The sequence below is a fragment of the Nycticebus coucang genome, chromosome 4 (genome assembly GCF_027406575.1).
Source record: "Nycticebus coucang isolate mNycCou1 chromosome 4, mNycCou1.pri, whole genome shotgun sequence".
Classification (NCBI taxonomy): domain Eukaryota; kingdom Metazoa; phylum Chordata; class Mammalia; order Primates; family Lorisidae; genus Nycticebus; species Nycticebus coucang.
The window spans coordinates 129,156,207-129,176,569 of NC_069783.1; the positions used below are offsets into that span (position 1 = coordinate 129,156,207).

General features: G+C 51.2%; 1 protein-coding gene across 1 annotated transcript in view; it reads left to right on the top strand.

The window, feature by feature from the left end:
- Window positions 1–20,363, top strand: part of LOC128584415 (voltage-dependent N-type calcium channel subunit alpha-1B-like) — a 107,705-nt gene that overhangs the window by 2,183 nt on the left and 85,159 nt on the right. Inside the window, 6 exon segments of the mRNA XM_053589384.1 lie at window positions 1,950–2,021; window positions 2,155–2,364; window positions 5,816–5,928; window positions 15,863–15,975; window positions 18,193–18,324; window positions 18,524–18,596. Of these exon segments, the coding sequence (XP_053445359.1) occupies window positions 1,950–2,021; window positions 2,155–2,364; window positions 5,816–5,928; window positions 15,863–15,975; window positions 18,193–18,324; window positions 18,524–18,596 (713 nt within the window).

Genomic DNA, 20,363 nt, shown 5'->3' on the forward strand with positions numbered 1-20,363 from the left:
TTCCTCAACAAATGGCCCATGCCACATGGCTCTGTGGCTCTGAGGACACTGGCTGGTCTGCCTGTGAGTTTGCTGGGTCTGTCCCAGAGTGTGAGTGTGAGTTGAGTGGTTATGCTGGCTCCCTGCAGGCAGGACAGAATAGTCCTGCTATCTGGTGCCCCTGCACTGGTGCTCCATCGCACGTGGTCACACCAAGGAACTTCTGTGGCTCAGGGACCCCATGGAAGGTGTGGTTTTGTGCAAATATGGTGACAAGGGAGGGTGTGTGCTATGTGGGTACAGGCAGATGAGTGCGTGGGACATAGCTGGCCAGACACAGAAGGCAGCATTCTCACTAGGCCTTTGTTGTGGCAGGCACCGACTAGCTCTTACTGTACAGCTGGGGACTCCCTTGGAGGACTTGCTGCCTCCTCACTGCCAGGTGCAGTGGCCATGGGGGTCTGCATGCTCCTTTCCCCCTTCCATGGGTGGCTATGCATGTGCTGAGGACATGTCATGTGGCTTCTGGCTGGCCTTCAGAGTGAGCTGAGTCAGGGCTGAGCATGAGTGTAACTTTGATGTTCCAAGTCACTGCAAGTGTCGGGGGCTATGAGTGCATGGCTCAGTCTGTGGCCCTGTGTGGCTTTGTCCCACATGGCCTGCTCTGTGCGTCTGCCCCCTCTGCACCCTGCTCTGCTCCTCTGAGGATGAGTGCATATGCATGGCCGTGGTGGGTCACCTCTGACTAAGTGACTACTTCCAGTGAGGTCTGGATGTGGATGGCGTGAGGCTCTGTCTTGGCTTTACAGAAAGAGGGCTGTGGGGATGGCGTTCTGTGCATTTGCATCCCAAGCACTAAGAATCCACCCTTAGGGCCCTGCAAGGACACCCACAACTGGCTTGTGGTCTCCTTTGGACCCTCTTGCTGGGCCCGAGGCCACCTATGACAGTGTCTCCCTGTGTGTCTGACACAGCTGCTCAGCTTGTGGACGTGTCCCCCTGAAGGCCTCAGAGTCTGTCTTCTCCAGCCCGCTGATTCTCCATTGTGCTGAGTGCCTGGGTGTGCACACGCACACATGACATGCGCAGAGATTCTCACAGCGATACACTCACACACCCTGTGTCTTCACACAGGGTTTGCACCCCGAGAGGCCCTTGGCTGGGCACAGCTGTCTGTGTCATGGACACAGTGGCCAGCCCATGCTGCACACGTCGGGCAGTTCCTGCACAGGCTGCTGCAGGGACATGGCCAGCCCTAGAGGCACACACAGCATCCCAGGCACGATGGAGGCCCTGTCCCACTCACCATGCTTTGCCAGAAGCCTTGCCATCACATGGTAACACAGGCATGTGGCCCCTGTCCTCTCAGAGCTCAGGGGCTTTTACGGGAGCTGGGCACAGAGTGGGTCAGTAAGCAGACACAGTGACAGGGGCAGTTTAGTGAAGACCACTGCGAGTGGAGCCAAGGACCCACTTTTGAATGAAGCTCCTGGAGCAGGAGTTCAGTGAGGATGCTGGACCAGCTGTGACAAGAGGGAGCTAAGGGAGACATCCCCCTCCCAGGCAGCCATGAGGGGCTGGGCAGAGCAGAAGGGAGAGTGTGTGGAAATGCAAGGAGGCCACATGGTTGGATGTGAGGAGGGGAGAGCTGCAGGCATTGGATCAGAGTAGGGCTTGAGGCTTGGTGGGCAGAAGGCATGGGCCACATGTGCACAGTGAACTTGGCTGTGCCCTAGGAAATTGGGTAAGAACAGGTGGCCCCTAGCTGTGAACCCTGAGCCACTGGGAGAGAGGGAGGGCCAGGTGCTGCAGAATTCCTCAGCCAAACTGATGAGGTGGGATTTGGGGAGATTTATGTCTTGGAGGTGCAGAAAGCTCGGGATACCTGCAGACAGTGGCAGGGTGCTGGGACCAGAGACAGTGGCAGTGGATCATCTAGGCCCAGTCCAACACTCCCATCTGGCACCCAGTAACCGTGGAGATCACTGAGGCCTTCGGCTCCCTCACTAGCAAGATGGGGGCCACAGAGATAATCAGCATAAGTATCTGTGACTGGCTGGGCTAGGGGCCAGTGTCCTCAAGCGTGTGTCTGTGAGAGTGTGCCATGGGAGTGTCAGGTGTGTGTCCTGAGGCCTGCTGGTCCCCCACACCCTCAGCAAGTCCCCTGTCCCCCAGGATCTCCCTTCGCCCGTGCCAGCCTCAAGAGTGGGAAGACGGAGAGCTCATCATACTTCCGGAGGAAGGAGAAGCTGTTCCGGTTCTTCATCCAGCGTGTGGTGAAGGCTCAGAGCTTCTACTGGGCGGTGCTGTGTGTGGTGGCCCTGAACACGCTGTGTGTGGCCATGGTGCACTACAACCAGCCACAGCGTCTCACCACGGCACTGTGTATGTATCTGGCTGGGCCCCTTCTGCTCATGGGCAACTTGGACGTCTCCTGCCCCTTTCTACCTGGGATCCCTCACAGGATCCCTGTGTTGCCCAGACTGTCCCACAGACATGGGCAGCCCCCTGGGGCTCTGCTGGAGGCTAGAATGTGTCTGGGACCTGAGGTGGCCTCCCCATCCCTGGGCTGCCCAGGTCCTGTGAACCTCTATTCCTCAGCATACTGTGAAATGGGACGAGAGGCCTGGGCCCCCAGGGGAGAAGGTATATGGGGTGGCCAGGGCCAGGCCAGAGAGACCTTTATCCTCCTTTGGAGGGCTTAGACCTACAGATTAGGGCCTCAGTGCCATGCTCCTTCCTGCCACAAGGCTGTTGCCCCTGCCCTGGGCACCTGTTCTGGTTGCTGTCTTTGGGGTTATTTCCATTTTCTTATGTGATTGGTTGGCCCTGGATGCATCCCTGCCCCCTGTGACTGGAGCCTTGCAATGGGTAACAGGGATTGAAGTCATGACCTGTCTTGGCCCTGGCCATAGCCCCAGGGATGAGAGAGGAAGATGACTGGGGGGTGGGGACCTTGGTCCCAGTGCCAGCCCTCCACACGTGGGACTCTGTGGCCTGTAGAGTCGTCCAGCTCTGTTGTCTTCCTCACAAAGAGGATTAAAGACAAAAAACTCACCTGAGGCTGTGGCTCACACCTGTAATCCTAGTGCTCTGGGAGGCTAAGGTGGGAGGATCATCTGAGCTCAAGGATTCGAGATCAGCCTGAGCAAAAGCGAGACCCCATCTCTACTAAAAAGAGAAAAACTAGCTGGTTGTTATGTCAGGCACCTGTAATCTCATCTACTCAGGAGGCTGAGGCTGTAGAATCACTTGGGCCCCAGAGTTTGAGGTTGCTGTGAGCTGTGATGATGCCATGGCACTCTACCCAGGGCGACAGAGTGAGACCACAAAACACAAAGAACCCACTGATGTCTTCTGTCCTGTGGTTAGTGCTTCAGTCTCTCCATTCTCCAGGGGTCAGCTGTGCTCACCCTGCTTGGCGTCTGCAGCTGAGCTGGGGATGGGGCACTACTGGGACTCCCACATGGGCCTTGCTCTCTCTTGAGGGCCCTGTGTGCCTGAAGCCACCTAGGCTGCCCCAGGAGAGCCTATTCTGACTTCAGAGAAGAATGGTCCTGGCCTCCAGCCCTGTCTGAGTGTTCTGCTGTGTTGATGGGCTGGCCCAGACTCTCTCCAGGGGCCACTGACCCAGCCTCCACCTGCAGGGTTTTCACAAACTAGAGAGACAAGGCTTATAGGCCTAGGAAGACATGGGTAGGATCCTAGGCCACAGTTCCCCAGACTTGGTACTGAAATCTCTTCCTGCTCTAATAGGAAAAGGGGACAGAAGGATCCAGGGAGCTTCTGGAAGGCACCCTGGCTCCCATTCCCAGGAGGGTGATGTCCAAGGAGGGATGTATGCTGAATACCTTCTCTGGCTCCTAATTCAGGAGTCCTGGGGCCCATAGTTTGCTATCTTGGAACTTTGCTTAGCACTGGGTTCAGGGTTTTGCTTGAGTTCTCAGCTCAAGCAAAGGTGAATGTGGTGGGGCTTCCTCCCAACCCAGCTAGCCAGGCCCATCCTTCTGTGAGAGGACCCCAGCAGTGCCCAGGTTTGGGAGCAGGTGGCTGCACAGTCTGGCCACACATCCCACATGCAGAGAACAGGCTGGAAGTGCCGAGTGCTGGAACCTGCACTTACTGCTCGGTCATCTCCATGGTTTCCAGCTTCACTTGTATTACAGGGGGACAGTGGCTGGAGGTGGGTGGGCATTTGCTGTGACTGAGCGTCTCTGTCCTTCACCACACATGAGCCTAAAGGAGGCTGACTCAAAGGGCAGGGTGTATTGGCCTGAGGCGGGTTTCCTGCGGTGCCTGTCCCAAGGCTGCAACTTTGTAGGTGTGGACCCTGGCTGCCTGTCCTCTAGGACCCACCCTCGGTGCATTACCAGTGTTTCAAAACCAAGGTGTAAATGGTGAGGCAGGAGAGCTATTGGCCCAGCTGCCTCATGAGCTCCCTGAGGCCTCACACAGCTCATGAGATAGACCTGGCACAGCACCTGTTGTTTTGGAGCTAAGCCCTGTTCTGGTGATCTGCCTGAGGGTCTGCGGGTGTCCTTGCCTCTGATATCAGCCCCTTCCTTGGCTTCTTCAGGGAGGCTATTGGCCTTGGTATCCTTGCATGCCTGGCTGGGGTGCCTGGTGATTTCTGGCTCAGGGGCTAGGCTGGCTGTGGGCAACTTGTTCCTGGTAGCCCGGCTGTCCATGTTCTCGGCCACAGTGAGGGGAGTCTGTGTGCATGGTGCTCCTGACTGAAGCCACCAGGCTGATACAGCCCTCAAAACAGCTGTGGGTGCAGGCGGGCTTCAGGGTGCTCCTCCACTGGTTGTTTCACGAGCAGCTTTATTTGCTTACAGTCCTCTCTTGACAGAGACCCTGGCATTCGGAGCTCTGGGCAGGTTGGGATGGCATGTACCAGATGACAGGACCTCAGCTTGCCCTTTGCGCCCTCCCATGGCCTTGTTCTCTATGGGGCCTTGCCCTAGGTTTTGGCTCCTCTCCTGGCCTCTGCCACCTAGCCCCAGGCCATGGCGCCTTTGGCCTCTTGTATGCAGTACCTGGCTCCTGGTGTGGCCAGTGATGAGCCTGGCTGTCCTCTGCCATCTATGGCCTTGTATATCTTCTGGAGTAACTGCTTTCTCTCTCTCTCTGCCTCCCTCCTCCTACATGGGCTGGGCTGGAGTGTCTATGTGCCTTGAAGTCCCCACACAGCCCCTGGTCCCAGAGTGGCTTCTCCCAAAGCCTAAGGAGGGCTGCAGGTGAACTCCTGGGACGAGGCTACCCCCACTTTTGACATACTTGCAGGAGCCCCTTGTCTCACTGGCGTTGCGAAGGACAGTGTCCCTGAGCCCCCAGTGGGTGCTACCTTCTGGGATCATGGCAACGAACAGGCCTAGGGTGCCTAAGTGGCAAGGAGCTCCACCAAGCAGGCAGATGCACAAACAAAGTGAAATTCAGAATGCTGCAGTGGGCCAGAGGGGCCTCCGAATGTCCCAATGGGCAGACAGAAAATGTGGCCCAGTTTCTCCTCCTTGGATTAGGCCTTTGCCCCACAGCCCCAGAACCTCTTGTGAGGGAAGGAGAACCCTCCCAGAGCTTGTCTCTGAGCCTGTCTCAGGAGCCTCCTTCCAAGCCCGCCCTCTGAGTCCCCAGCATAGGAAGCTTACCCCCACTCTGCGCCAGGCATCTCTCCAGCCCCTCTCAATCTGTCCTTCTTGTCCTGGGCTGAGATTTCAGAGCATGGGGGCTGCAGACCAGACCTGGCAGGCCCAGAGCTCTGGTGTTCTGCAGTCTGGGCTGCATCCAGGCTGGGAGGAGGCCTTGCAGTAATCCTCTCTTGTCTGACTTCCCCTAGACTTTGCGGAGTTTGTTTTCCTGGGTCTCTTCCTCACAGAGATGTCCCTGAAGATGTACGGCCTGGGACCCAGAAGCTACTTCCGGTCCTCCTTCAACTGCTTTGACTTTGGGGTGAGTAAGATGCTCATTAGGGACACCTTCTGGGGCCCTGGTGTATGAGCCCATCCTTACTGAGTGCCCAGATCCATCACATGACACAGCCCACCTCACATACCCAGGGAGGGCTGGGGTCTGTGGTCCCATGAGTCAGGAAGGCCTAATTAAAGACAGAGCAGTCCATGGAGGTGACAGAGGGAGGTCTGGCCTGGCCTGACTGGGTGGGGGGGGGGGTGCTGGCTGCAGCTGCTGTTCATGTCAGAGGTTGCCCTCTTCCCTCCGACCTGTCTTTAGATGTTCAGAGTAGCGGCAGTCTCTGCACTCCTTCCGTGCCTGGGGTGTAGGTAACCTGCGGAGGCCTCAATCTCTCTATGGTAGAGCCCAGTGGGGCTGTGCTTTTGGCCTGTGGCTGTGGCCCTGGGCAGGCTGGGCACATGCACGGACCCTTCTGGGAGAGGAAGATTGGGCCATGGTGGCTGTGTCCTACTTGGGGTAGGTATAGGGTGAGCCTGGCCTACATTTCGTTGCCAGCCCATGGACAAGGAGCTGACACAACTTGCTAAGCTGAGACCAGGGTGCAGGGCCTGGCAATCCTGAGCTGGGGGCCATGGGATGCAGCAGGGTTGACATCTGCCAGGGCTGCATTCTAACCTGTGGGAGGCGCTGAGTGGCAAGTAGAGGTGCCAACCCCAAGGAAGGACTTAGTGCTCTACAGAGTCTGCAGTAACCGGGGGATAGGGGGGAGGACCTGGACCCACATAGAAGTAAAACTTCAGCTTGGAAATTCAGTTTAACTTAAACTTCTTTCTCGTGGGCACCCACATTCCTACAATAGAGAGGACGTTGTCCATGACTGTTACATCCTCACGACTCTCATGGTATATATGACTGGCCCAGGGCTGTCCATCTGGTCTGCCTGGGTGCCTGTGCTCAGCCCTGCTCTCTGCCCTCAGGGACTGGGCTGTGCACCATGCAATGTGTCCGATTTCTGGGAAGGACTGGGTGGTGGCAGCTAAGGGTGAGCTCTGGGGTGAGCATGTCTGTGACTTTGACAGTTGGCTGGGAAAACACCAGCTCTTCTTACCCTTTGCCTTGGTCACAAAGAAAAGCTAAGTAAGTGCCACAGGCAGAGGGAACCCAAGAGATGGAGAGGTTTCAGGACACGTTAATATTTTATTTTTTTAATTTAATTTTATTTTTTGAGACAGAGTCTCAAGCTGTTGCCCTGGGTAGAGTGCCATGGCATCACAGCTCACAGCAACTTCAAACTCTTGGGCCCAAGCAATTCTTCTGCCTCAGCCTCCCTAGTAGCTGGGAGCACAGGCGCCTGCCACAAGGCCCAGCGATTTTTTGGTTGTAGTTGTCATTGTTGTTTGGCGGGCCCAGGCTGGATTAGAACCTACCAGCTCCAATGTATGTGGCTGGCATCCTAACTGCTTGAGCTACAGGCACCGAGCCAGGGCATGTTAATATTTTAAATGCATTTTGATTTGATCTGAACTAATCGGTCCCAGGACATGGAGATAATTTGCACATGTGCTAACACAGTATTTTAAAACTTAGCAGCTTAAACTATGAAAATCTATTATCCCATGTTTCTATGGATTAGGAACCTAGTCATGATGGAACTGGGTACCTGGGGCTCAGGGTCCCTCAGGAGGTTTTGGTGTAATTGAAGGCCAGGGAGGCCATCAACCTGAGGCTGGATGTGGGCTGCAGAGTTTGCTTTCATGCTCATGCATGTGGCTGCCTTGGCCCTGGCCCGGGGCCTCTCACAGCATGTGAGCTTGTGGTTGGAGAGGGAACTGGGAGTGCTCAGGACAGGAGCAATATGAGCCCAGTTTCAGAAGTGGTGCCTGTTTTGCTATATTCTCTTTGTTAGGAGCGAGCCACAGGGCCCAGTAGCAATGGAGGTACTTAGGAACGTGACTCACACAGGGCATGAGCACAGAGGGGAGGGTCTCTGGGGACTCTTCTAGGGCCTGCCTGCCTCAGCCTGCTGTCTGGTCCCTAATGGACATGCCTCCCAGATTCCCCAGGTTCTCATCATATCAGCTCCAGGCCTAGAATCTCGTCAGCCAGGCCCTGGTGTGGTGAGGCTCCATGGGCCTAGCTCCCTAAGTGCAATGCCTCCAACTCTGCCAACCTGTGTGGCTAAAGAGGTGAGTTCTCTGCCTCCCATGCCCATGGCACAGCAGTAGGCACAAGGTACCTGCTGTAGATGTTCCTGTTTGAAAAGGGGACAAGGGGAGGCACAGCTGGTCCACAGCAATGCTGAAACCCAGCTGGCCGGTGCTGGGAGTTCTGAGAAGCCCTCTGGGCCCTTGTTTCTACCCTCCCAGGCCAGTTAAATTATACCCTAATGTTATAGTAGTCATCCCAAGCTAGAGAATTCAAGGTCATGCTTGTGGCTGTTGACAGGCCTCAAAAGATCAGCTTTCAGGCTCATAGACGAGGTTATTGGCAGGGCTCAGGTCCAAGTCACTGGTCCTCTCCAGAGTTTGCTGGGCATGCTCATAACACAGCTCTTTCCCAATCTGGGAGTCAGGAAAGAGACCTGGGCAGGAACCACAGCTCTTTGTGACCTAATCTCAGATGTGGGATCTAATTACTTTTGCTGTATTCTCTTTGGCACTGCCCTCAAGGGGTGGGATGGCACATGGGTGTGAGCATGGTGCTGGGTTGCTGGGGGCCATCTCTGAGGCCACGCCCTGTGTAAATCAGTGGGTCCAATTTTGAGGAATAGTGAAAAACAGGAGCTGCTGGAAGACTGAAGACAAGAAGGAAGGATATTTAGAGAACTCCAGTCTTAAACCCTGGGTAAGCTACTAGATAATTTGCTGGTGTTGAAAAAAGTTGGTGTGATCACCAAGAACAAATTTTGGCCAGTTTGCCCAGGTTGTTGTGTGGGTAGGGTTATCACAGGTGCTGTAGTATTGGCACACCTGGATGTTGGCAGGACATGTGATATTCTCTGAATGGTGTGTTTTGGGGCAAGATAGAGGTGTGTAGCAGATGCCTATGCATTTGGGGTGACTGGCACAGATGGTGCACCTGCCATTCCTAGACATCGGGCAGTGGATTAGTGCTATCCTGCCCACATCCAGTTACCATTGTCTTGGTGACTTGGCAAGAAAATTGATGTTAGGAGGCAGAGCAAGATGGCGGCCGAGTAACAGCTTCCTTGCATCTGGGCACCGTAAGTCTGGAGAGATAGTATTCCAGGCATCTCTGGCTGGTGGGATCTGCCTATCATCACCCCTGCGAGGATACAGGGAGTCAGCGAGAGACTTCTGGACCCCAAGAGGAGGACTAAAACAGGGGAAAAAACGTCTAAACCCGCCCGCAACTTCCACAGGCACGAGAACTTAAAGAGCAAGAGGAAATGAAAGGAAAATTAGGGCAAGGAAACAGATAAAAGAAATCACTCATGAGGAAGAATCAGCAGAAAACTCCAGGCAACATGAAGAACCAGTCCAGAACAACCCCGCCAAGGGACCATGAGGAAGCTACTGCAGAGGATTCCACCTATACAGAAATGTTAGGAATGACAGAAAGGGAATTTAGAATACACATGTTGAAAACAATGAAAGAAATGATGGAAACAATGAAGGAAACTGCTAATAAAGTGGAAAATAACCAAAAGGAAATTCAAAAACAGAATCAAATAAGAGATGAACGATATGAAGAATATAAAAAGGATACAGCAGAGCTGAAGGAACTGAAACAGTCAATTAGGGAACTTAAAGATGCAATGGAAAGTATCAGCAACAGGTTAGACCATGCAGAAGAAAGAATTTCAGAGGTAGAAGACAAAGTTCTTGAGATAACTCAGATAGTAAAAGAGGCAGAAAAGAAGAGAGAGAAAGCAGAATGTTCACTGTCAGAATTATGGGACTTTATGAAGCGTTCCAACATACGAGTTATAGGAATTCCAGAAGGGGAAGAAGAATGCCCCAGAGGAATGGAAGCCATACTAGAGAATATTATAAAAGAAAATTTCCCAAATATCACCAAAGATTCTGACACACTGCTTTCAGAGGGCTATCGGACCCCAGCTCGCCTCAACTCTAACCGAGTTTCTCCAAGACACATTGTGATGAACCTGTCCAAAGTCAAGCAAAAGAAAAGATTCTGCAAGCTGCCAGGAGTAAGCGCCAATTGACCTACAGGGGCAAATGCATCAGAGTGACCACAGACTTCTCTAATGAAACTTTCTAAGCAAGAAGACAATGGTCATCTACCTTTAATCTACTTAAACAGAACAATTTCCAGTCCAGAATTCTGTACCCAGCTAAGCTAAGCTTAAAAATTGACAGAGAAGGGTGGCGCCTGTGGCTCAAGGAGTAGGGCGCCGGTCCCACATGCCAGAGGTGGCGGGTTCAAACCCAGCCCGGCCAAAAAAAAAAAAAAATTGACGGAGAAATCAAATCATTTATGGATATACAAACATTGAGGAAATTCGCCACAACAAGACCAGCTCTACAGGAAGTACTTCAACCTGTTCTGCACACTGACCACCACAATGAATCAGCAGCAACATAAGAACTCAGAAATTAAAGGAAAGAACCTAACCTCCACACTGATGCAAAAGATAAAACTAAGCAATGGACTCTCAACAAATAAGATGAATAGAATACTACCACACTTATCAGTTATCTCAATAAATGTTAATGGCTTTCATTCGCCACCGAAGAGTCATAGATTGGTTGACTGGATTAAAAAACACAAGCCATCCATTTGCTGTCTGCAAGAAACACACCTGGCTTCAAAACACAAATTAAAGCTCCGAGTCAAGGGTTGGAAGACAAATTTTCAGGCAAATGGCATTCAGAAGAAAAGAGGAGTACAATCTTATTTTCAGGTACATGTGGATTTAAAGCAACTAAAGTCGAAAGAGACAAAGATAGTCACTTTATATTGGTCAAGGGAAAAATACAACAAGAAAACATTTCAATTCTAAATATTTATGCACCCAATTTAAATGCTCCCAGATTCTTGAAACAGACCTTACTCAGTCTGAGCAATATGATATCTGATAATACCATAATAAGAGGGGACTTTAACACTCCTCTTACAGAACTGGACAGATCCTCTAAACAGAAATTAAACAAAGATATAAGAGATTTAAATGAGACCCTAGAACAACTGTGCTTGATAGACGCATATAGAACACTCCATCCCAAAGATAAAGAATATACATTCTTGTCATCACCCCATGGAATATTCTCCAAAATTGATCATATCCTGTGACACAAAACAAATCTCAACAGAATCAAAGGAATTGAAATTTTACCTTGTATCTTCTCAGACCATAAGGCACTAAAGGTGGAACTCAACTCTAACAAAAATGCTTGACTCCACCCAAAGGCATGGAAATTAAAAATCTTCTGTTGAATAACAGATGGGTGCAGGAAGAAATAAAACAGGAAATCATTAACTTCCTTGAGCATAACAACAATGAAGACACAAGCTACCAAAACCTGTAGGATACTGCAAAAGCAGTTTTGAGAGGAAAATTCATTGCTTTAGATGCATACATTCGAAAAACAGAAAGAGAGCACATCAACGACCTCAGAAGAGATCTTACGGAATTGGAAAAAGAAGAACAATCTAAGCCTAAACTCAGTAAAAGAAAAGAAATATCGAAAATCAAATCAGAGATCAATGAAATTGAAAACAAACGAATCATTCAGAAAATTAATGAAATAAGGAGTTGGTTTTTTGAAAAAATAAATAAAATAGATAAACCATTGGCCAGACTGATGAGGAATAGAAAAGTAAAATCTCTAGTAACCTCAATCAGAAATGATAAAGGGGAAATAACAACTGATCCCACAGAGATACAAGAGATCATCTCTGAATACTACCAGAAACTCTATGCCCAGAAATTTGACAATGTGAAGGAAATGGATCAATATTTGGAATCACACCCTCTCCTTAGACTCAACCAGGAAGAAATAGAGCTCCTGAACACCAATTTCAAGCACTGAGATCAAAGAAACAATAAAAAATCTTCCAACCAAAAAATGCCCTGGTCCAGATGGCTTCACTCCAGAATTCTATCAAACCTTCAAGGAAGAGCTTATTCCTGTACTGCAGAAATTATTCCAAAAAATTGAGGAAGAAGGACTCTTCCCCCAACACATTCTATGAAGCAAACATCACCCTGATACCAAAACCAGAGGAGAATTTCAGACCAATCTCACTCATGAATATAGATGCAAAAATTCTCAACAAAATCCTAGCCAATAGATTACAGCTTATCATCAAAAAAGTCATTCATCATGATCAAGTAGGCTTCATCCCAGGGATGCAAGGCTGGTTTAACATACGCAAGTCCATAAACGTTATCCACCATATTAACAGAGACAAAAATAAAGACCACATGATCCTCTCAATAGATGCAGAAAAAGCATTTGATAAAATGCAGCATCCTTTTCTAATTAGAGCACTGAAGAGTGTAGGCATAGGTGGCACATTTCTAAAACTGATTGAAGCTATCTATGACAAACCCACAGCCAATATTTTACTGAATGGAGTAAAAGTGAAAGATTTTCCTCTTAGAACTGGAACCAGACAAGGTTGTCCTCTGTCACCTTTACTATTCAACGTAGTGCTGGAAGTTCTAGCCAATACAATTAGGCAAGACAAGGAAATAAAGGGAATCCAAATGGGAGCAGAGGAGGTCAAACTCTCCCTCTTTGCTGAGGACATGATCTTATACTTAGAGAACCCCAAAGACTCAACCACAAGACTCCTAGAAGTCATCAAAAAATACAGTAATGTTTCAGGATATAAAATCAATGTCCACAAGTCAGTAGCCTTTGTGTACACCAATAACAGTCAAGATGAGAAGCTAATTAAGGACACAACTCCCTTCACCATAGTTTCAAAGAAAATGAAATACCTAGGAATATACCTAACGAAGGAGGTGAAGGACCTCTATAAAGAAAACTATGAAATCCTCAGAAAGGAAGTAGCAGAGGATATTAACAAATGGAAGAACACACCATGCTCATGGACGGGAAGAATCAACATTGTTAAAATGTCTACACTTCCCAAAGGAATCTACCTATTCAATGCCATTCCTATCAAAATACCAACATTGTACTTTCAAGATTTGGAAAAAGTGATTCTGCGTTTTGTATGGAAACAGAAAAAACCCCATATAGCTAAGGCAGTTCTTAGTAACAAAAATAAAGCTGGGGGCATCAGCCTACCAGATTTTAGTCTGTACTACAAAGCCATAGTGCTCAAGACAGCATGGTACTGGCACAAAAACAGAGACATAGACACTTGGAATCAAATTGAAAACCAAGAAATGAAACTAACATCTTACAACCACCTAATCTTTGATAAACCAAACAAGAACATACCTTGGGGGAAAGATTCCCTATTCAATAAATGGTGTTGGGAGAACTGGATGTCTACATGTAAAAGACTGAAACTGGACCCACACCTTTCCGCACTCACAAAAATTGATTCAAGATAGATAAAGGACTTTCATTTAAGGCATGAAACAATAAAAATCCTCCAAGAAAGCATAAGAAAAACACTTTAAGATATTGGCCTGGGGAAATACTTCATGAAGAAGACTGCCATGGCAATTGCAACAACAAAAAGAAACAAATGGGACTTCATTAAACTGAAAAGCTTCTGTACAGGTAAGGAGACAATAACCAAAGCAAAGAGACAGCCTACACAATGGGAAAGGATATTTGCATATTTTCAATCAGACAAAAACTTGATAACTAGGATCTATAGAGAACTCAAATTAATCCGCATGAAAAAAACCAATAATCCCGTATATCAATGGGCAAGAGACATGAATAGAACTTTCTCTAAAGATGACAGATGAATGGCTAACAAACACATGAAAAAATGTTCATCATCTCTATATATTAGAGAAATGCAAATCAAGACAACCCTGAGATATCATCTAACCCCAGTGAGAATGGCCCACATCACAAAATCTCAAAACTGCAGATGCTGGCGTGGATGTGGAGAGAAGGGAACACTTTTACACTGCTGGTGGGACTGCAAACTAGTACAACCTTTCTGGAAGGAAGTATGGAGAAACCTCAAAGCACTCAAGCTAGACCTCCCATTTGATCCTGCAATCCCATTACTGGGCATCTACCCAGAAGGAAAGAAATCCTTTTATCATAAGGACACTTGTACTAGACTGTTTATTGCAGCTCAATTTACAATCGCCAAAATGTGGAAACAGCCTAAATGCCCACCAACCCAGGAATGGATTAACAAGCTGTGGTATATGTATACCATGGAATACTATTCAGCCATTAAAAAAAATGGAGACTTTACATCCTTCGTATTAACCTGGATGGAAGTGGAAGACATTATTCTTAGTAAAGCATCACAAGAATGGAGAAGCATGAATCCTATGTACTCAATTTTGATATGAGGACAATTAATGACAATTAAGGTTATGGGGGGGGAAGCAGATGGAGGGAGGGGGGTGGGGCCTTGGTGTTTGTCACACTTTAAGGGGGCAAGACATGATTGCAAGAGGGACTTTACCTAATAATTACAATCAGTGTAACCTGGCTTATTGTACCCTCAATGAATCCCCAACAATAAAAAAAAAAAAACAGAAACTTACCAGGGAAAGTAGATGTGAACAGACAAATCATAGTGTATGAACCCCCAGGAGAAATATAAGGAATTGTTATCACAATCAAAAAAAAAAAAAAAGAATATTGATGTTAGGCTTACCGGATTTCCAGTTGATGTGAAATTGGTAGAAGTGACTGAAATTTTAGAAAATATGTGCACCAAATGTGGAGACAGAATTCAAGAAGTTTGTGCTTAACACTGATTGCAGGAGCGTGAGTAAAAGGAAACGAGTCACACTACAAAGTGGACATGGGTCCTCAGTGCTGACCTTGAGCCACGGGGTGCAATGCCCTCGGGAGTGACCTGTTTGAGTCCCTTGTGTGGCCCATACAAAAGGAAAGTGATGAGGGTCTGCTGTGTTCCAGCCCCCTGATCTGCCCCGAGTCCTTTGCAATAGGCATGATAGGACAGCCCTTCTCCCAGTCCATTCATGGCCAATGGGGGAGGCTTCCCCCTGCTCACAGACCCCAGCACTACCAGTCCCTGTGGTGCCCTGTCCACCACCCAGATGTCAGGCTTATCGTAACCAGCTCCAGGGGCACATGTGGCTCCTGGTCATTGGGACAAGGAAGAACTCACGATGTAGTTTATGAAACTGAATATTTTAGAAGTCTTGGGGAAACAGACTGCCAGTCTATGAGGAATGGCCTGATGGGCCTGTCTGGAATGATTTGCTGGCTACAGAGCTGTGATGAGGCACAGAGCTCAGAGGTGCCAGGAAACCACAGGTGGCCTTGGTCCATGTCTGTCTCCCTGGTGGGTCTGGGAGGAGTGGGAGGGTAGGTCCTGGGGCTGGGGCCTCCTGGAGGCAGGCTGAGCATGAGGCTGCGCCTCCTCTGGCCTGGTGTGGGGGAGTGTGCAGGTGAGTGTATGGCTGTGTTCAGGCGAGTGTGCAGGGGAATATGCGGCTGAGTGCAGCTGAGTTTGAAGCCAAGTGTGCAGGTGAGTGTGTGGCCGAGTGTGCAGCTGGGTGTGTGGCTGAGTGGTCGAGTGTGCAGGTGAGTGTGTGAGTGAGTGTACAGCAAAGTATGCAGCTGAGTGCTGAGTGAATGAGTGTACAAGTGAGTGTTTGGCCGAGTGTGGCTGAGTGTATAGCGAGTGTGCAGTTGAGTGTGCAAATGTGTGGTCAAGTGTACAGGTGAGTGTGCAGATTGTGTGGCTGAGTACAGCCAAATGTGTAGCTGATTGTGCAGACAGTGTGTGAATGTGCAGATGAGTGTGTGGCCGAGTGTGTAGCTGAGTGTGCGAGTGAGCGTGCGAGTGAGTGTGCAGGCCCTGGAGGCACTGAGGTGACCCCATGCTGTTGTAGGTGATTGTGGGCAGCATCTTTGAGGTGGTCTGGGCGGCCATCAAGCCAGGAGCCTCCTTCGGCATCAGCGTGCTGCGGGCGCTGCACCTGCTGCGGATCTTCAAAGTCACCAAGTATGTCTGTGCTCCTGCCGTGAGGCTGGCCCCCTGTGGTGTGTTTTTGGGCGTTCATGGTACCTAGAGCACTTTGGGGGGCTTCCACTGGTTTCCAGACAAAGGCTGGTTGTAGAGCAGTCCCCGTTGGGCACCTTGCACCGTTGGGGCCTCCTGGATGGGTCTCCTTGCTACCTGCTCTTTTCTCAGCCCTTGTCAGCCTGCTTGCCCCCTGCAGTCTGTATCCTGTGCCCTCCTGATGCAGCCAGACCCTTCCTCCCAGCCCTCAAAAGTGACTTTGCTTTGCAGTCAGTAGAGCCAGTGTCCTTGTCATTGTGCTTGTGTCCTTCCCTGCAGCCCACCCCTGGGGAGGGCAGGGAGTTTTCACCATAACCTCTGACCCAACATGGTCTTTTCTGTCGAGCCAATCTGGCACACCCCAGCCCAGTGACGAGACAGTGACAAGACCATGTCTTCATTCGTATCCTGCTTCATCTGTTCTGCACCAATGCCCAGGTTCCAGCCTCTCACAGAGAACAGGCCCAGCCGCCTGGACCCAGCTTCTCTGGCAGCCTCAACTCCTCCCCTCACAGCCTTTCTGCCAGGACCCTCTCATCCAGAGCTACCAAAGCTGCTGAGGGTATGGATGCTGATAGCAGCTGAGGGACAGTGCTTGCCAGCGGCTGTGGCCAGTTTCTAGCTCTGCCCACACGTTCTCACAGGGCATGGCTGCCCTCCAGGTGCCCAGTGTCGCCCCTGCTCCCTAGGGAGATGCACCTCTGCATGTGCCCTGGAGTCTGTGGCCCAGGGCAGGATGCGATTCTGCCAGGGAGGGGCTGGGGCTTCCACAGTGCTGGTGGGAAGAGTCTCATCAGAAGCAAGGGCTGCTGTGGACTCAGCATTTTGGCCACAGCAGGGCCCCATGCTGCTATGGGGTCACTACCCACTGCATTTCTGGGGCCTGCACCCCACACAGCCAGACCACAGCAGAGTTGCAGCAGTTGGCACAGTTGTGTATAGCCTGAGACAGTGTCCTCCTGGGCTAGACCAAAATCCTGGTGGTATTTTCCTGTCCATTAAAAACCCAAGCACAGGCCCATCTGAGGGTGTGAAGGTGTAACACAGAGAGCCCATCTAGCTGTGTCTGCAGACTCCTACAGAGTCTTTTGGGCCATGTGTCCAGGCCTCCTTCCCTGCCATGTGCTGCTGATGGGACCTCCAGGGAGTGAACGTAGGCCTGCCTCCACCCAGCCTTGGGGCCTGGCATCTTGGGCTCTGTTTTCTCACAGGAGCGGTGACTAACCCTTATCCTGGGGCAGGTAGGCCTAGACCCCTGCCAGTCCCAGACTTTTCCAGGCCATCTTCCCTTAACCCTCAGGTGCCTTCTAAGAGAATCCATAGGGAAGGGCTGGATGTCTGGGGTGGGCCCAGCAGTGCTCAAAGACAGTGTGAGCACAGGGGGCAATGGTGTCTGTCCTGTAGGCTTTCCATTCCAGAGTGATTGGGTGGCACATGCAGAGGTGGGTCTCCCTGGGGAGCAGGGGCAACACGGGGCACCTGGAGGGCAGCCGTGCCCTGTGAGCACGTGTGGGCAGTACTAGAGACTGACCACAGCCATTGACAGGCACAGTCCCTCAGCTGCTGTCAGCATCCAGACCCTCAGCAGCCTTGGTGGCGCTGGATGAGAGCAAGGATGTCAGAGAGGAGCTGAGGCTGTCAGAGAAGCAGGGTCCAGGTGGCCGGGCCTGTTCTCTGTGAGAGGCTGGAGCCTGGGCATTGATGCTGATCCCAGGGCTTGCAAAAGACTTCGCTGAGAGACCATGCCAACTCTCATCTGGTCCTACTGCGGTTCTCATGCGCTGGCCTGGGCACTTGGCAGCTGGCTGGTGTTGGCATTGAGGAGAGGAGGGCAGGGTGGGTATCTGGGACTGCACTTGGCCTTGGCTGCCTGATGAGTGGTGCGATCACTCTCTAAACTGCATGACAGTGGAGGGCATTGGGAGAATGAAGATGAGTCCAGCACTCGACATGTTTACTCTGCCAGCCCTGGGGGCCCTAGCAGTGAAGTTGGAGTAGCAGGTCTGGGACCCCAGAGGGAGCCTTCGCTGTCTATCTAGGTGTGGGGCCCTCAGGTTTGCAGTTTGCAGAAGCCATGGGTGTAATGCCAAAAGCCCAGCTATGCGTGGGCCAGGAGGCCGAGCTGGGCACAGCATAGGACTCAGACACAGCCTGCCGCAGGTACTGGAGCTCGCTGCGCAACCTGGTGGTGTCCCTGCTCAACTCCATGAAGTCCATCGTCAGCCTCCTCTTCTTACTCTTCCTGTTCATCGTGGTCTTCGCTCTGCTGGGGATGCAGCTATTTGGGGGACAGTAAGTGGGTGCAGGAGGGGAGCAACACTCTTGGGGTCCCCCTGGGGAGGCAGTGCTCAGAGCAGACAGTGCTGCCCAGGCCTCTTCCACCTGCCTGCCTCTCCTGGAGAGCAGCCCTGGTGCCTGGGATGAGCACGTCGCCACCACTGCTCCTAGCTCCTGATGGGCCGTGCTTCCTAACACTGCTTGTTTTTCTCAGGTTCAACTTTCAAGATGAGACTCCAACAACCAACTTTGACACGTTCCCTGCAGCCATCCTCACTGTCTTCCAGGTATGGCCCCGTGCACTCCTACCATGCTCAGCCCTCACTCTGTAGTCTTCCTCTGCTCCCCATAAAGCCCAGACAGAACCTTCCACAAGCAGAAGACGAGTGTGGGCAGGTCTCAGTGTGTGGGTCTCCAGTCCCCAAGACCTGGCCCTCATGGTGAGAGTGCCGGCACTGTGCTGTTGTCCTATGGGGCAAGTGTAATTCCCTGGGGACTCACCTGGGCTTTAAGAGACTAATTTTCCTCTTGACCCCTGTGAAACACTCCCAATGTCTCAGGCCCTAGGACATCCCCAGTTCTCTTTTGTGTCTGGAAACGTGCCCACCACAGCTCCTGGGGAAAAGGGCCAATCTCCTGTATGACTAAGCTTCGATGGCCCAAACAACCTCTGCTCTCTTGGAGGGTTCCCTTTTGAGGACTTTCGGACTGTGGCCCCCAAAATACTCCCAGTGTTGGCCTCACTGATAGGACCATTGCATGCCTTTCTGTTTCATGAAACCTACTTGACAAGGCAGGCTGTGCTCTTGTCCACAAATACTCCCAGCAGGCCTTGCATGCTCCAGGCTGGAGGCTTAGCTTGGTGCCCAGTCTCTGGGGCTGCTGGCCCCAATCCTGGCCAAAGCTGGTACCCATAACGTGTGAGAGAAGGGTGGGAGTCTTCCCAGAAAATGGTTCAGACTGAGCTGGGTGATTGGCTGCCAGAGCAGCTCAGGCCTAGGGATTTTCACCTGCAGTCCCTACCATGTGCCCTAGGGTTGGGCCCTGTGGCCTTAGCTCTGAGTCATGGTCCAGCAGACTTTTGTGCGACAGCCCTCTTAGCCCCTCATGTCCATCCTTCCTCGCTGCCCTTCCCCGTCCTCTGACCTTCTTCCCCAACTGACGCATTGGAAGCCTGGACTTGCTCACAGGCCAGCAACTTACAAACTTTGGTCTCCCAGATGTTTCTGAGCACTTAGTGGGTGACAGCATCTATGTTGGCCTCTGGGGACCGTGGTCTCCAAGCCGGAGCCTCCAGCGGGTATGGCCATAGCCTTTCCTGAGAGCATGGTCTGCTCAGTGATGGGAAGGGCCCAGGCCGAGTGCCAGGCAGGAGAGATGGGAAAGTGCACGTCCAGACAAGGCAGCATGGTAGGAGTGAGTCTGGTATGGATGGGTGTGTGGGGGCTCCAGGCTGGGGGCCAAGGTGTCCAACCCAGAGACTGTGCCTAGCAGGAGCTGCCACAGGTGTCCTAAGCAGGGAGGTAGCAGGGTGGTGGTCAGAGCCCTATTTGTGTTTGCTACAAGAAGGGACCTGAGCACGGTGAGGAGAGGCCAGCAGTAGGAGAAAGGAAGGTTCTTCTAATCAGACGATTCTTTGAAAACAGCAACAAGATAATAAATACGTAGAAAGTGAAAGGACCTAGCCAAGCAAAAAACAGTCTCTGTGGATTAGAAACGGAGCAGAAATGTACCATGGTGAGAGGTGGCAGAGACCCAGGCACTGGGATGCGGCATGGGAAGAGGCAGGTGGGCCGGTGTGTGCACCCAGCCTCAGAGGCTTGTGAGTGGCTCAGCCTTCTTGAGCCCTGGGGAAGGTGCTCACCCTTGTAAGGAGGCTGAGGAGACAGGACGACTGTGGAGCAGGCAGGGTGGGCTGCTGGGATGCGCCCTGCTTCTGCTGGCTTGGAGTAGGGGTGAGGAGTGTGGGGAGGAGCAACTTAAACTCTGCAGCTGGGAACCTGCAGACAACAGCAGGGTAGGAACTGACACCACAGAGGGGACCAACAACATCC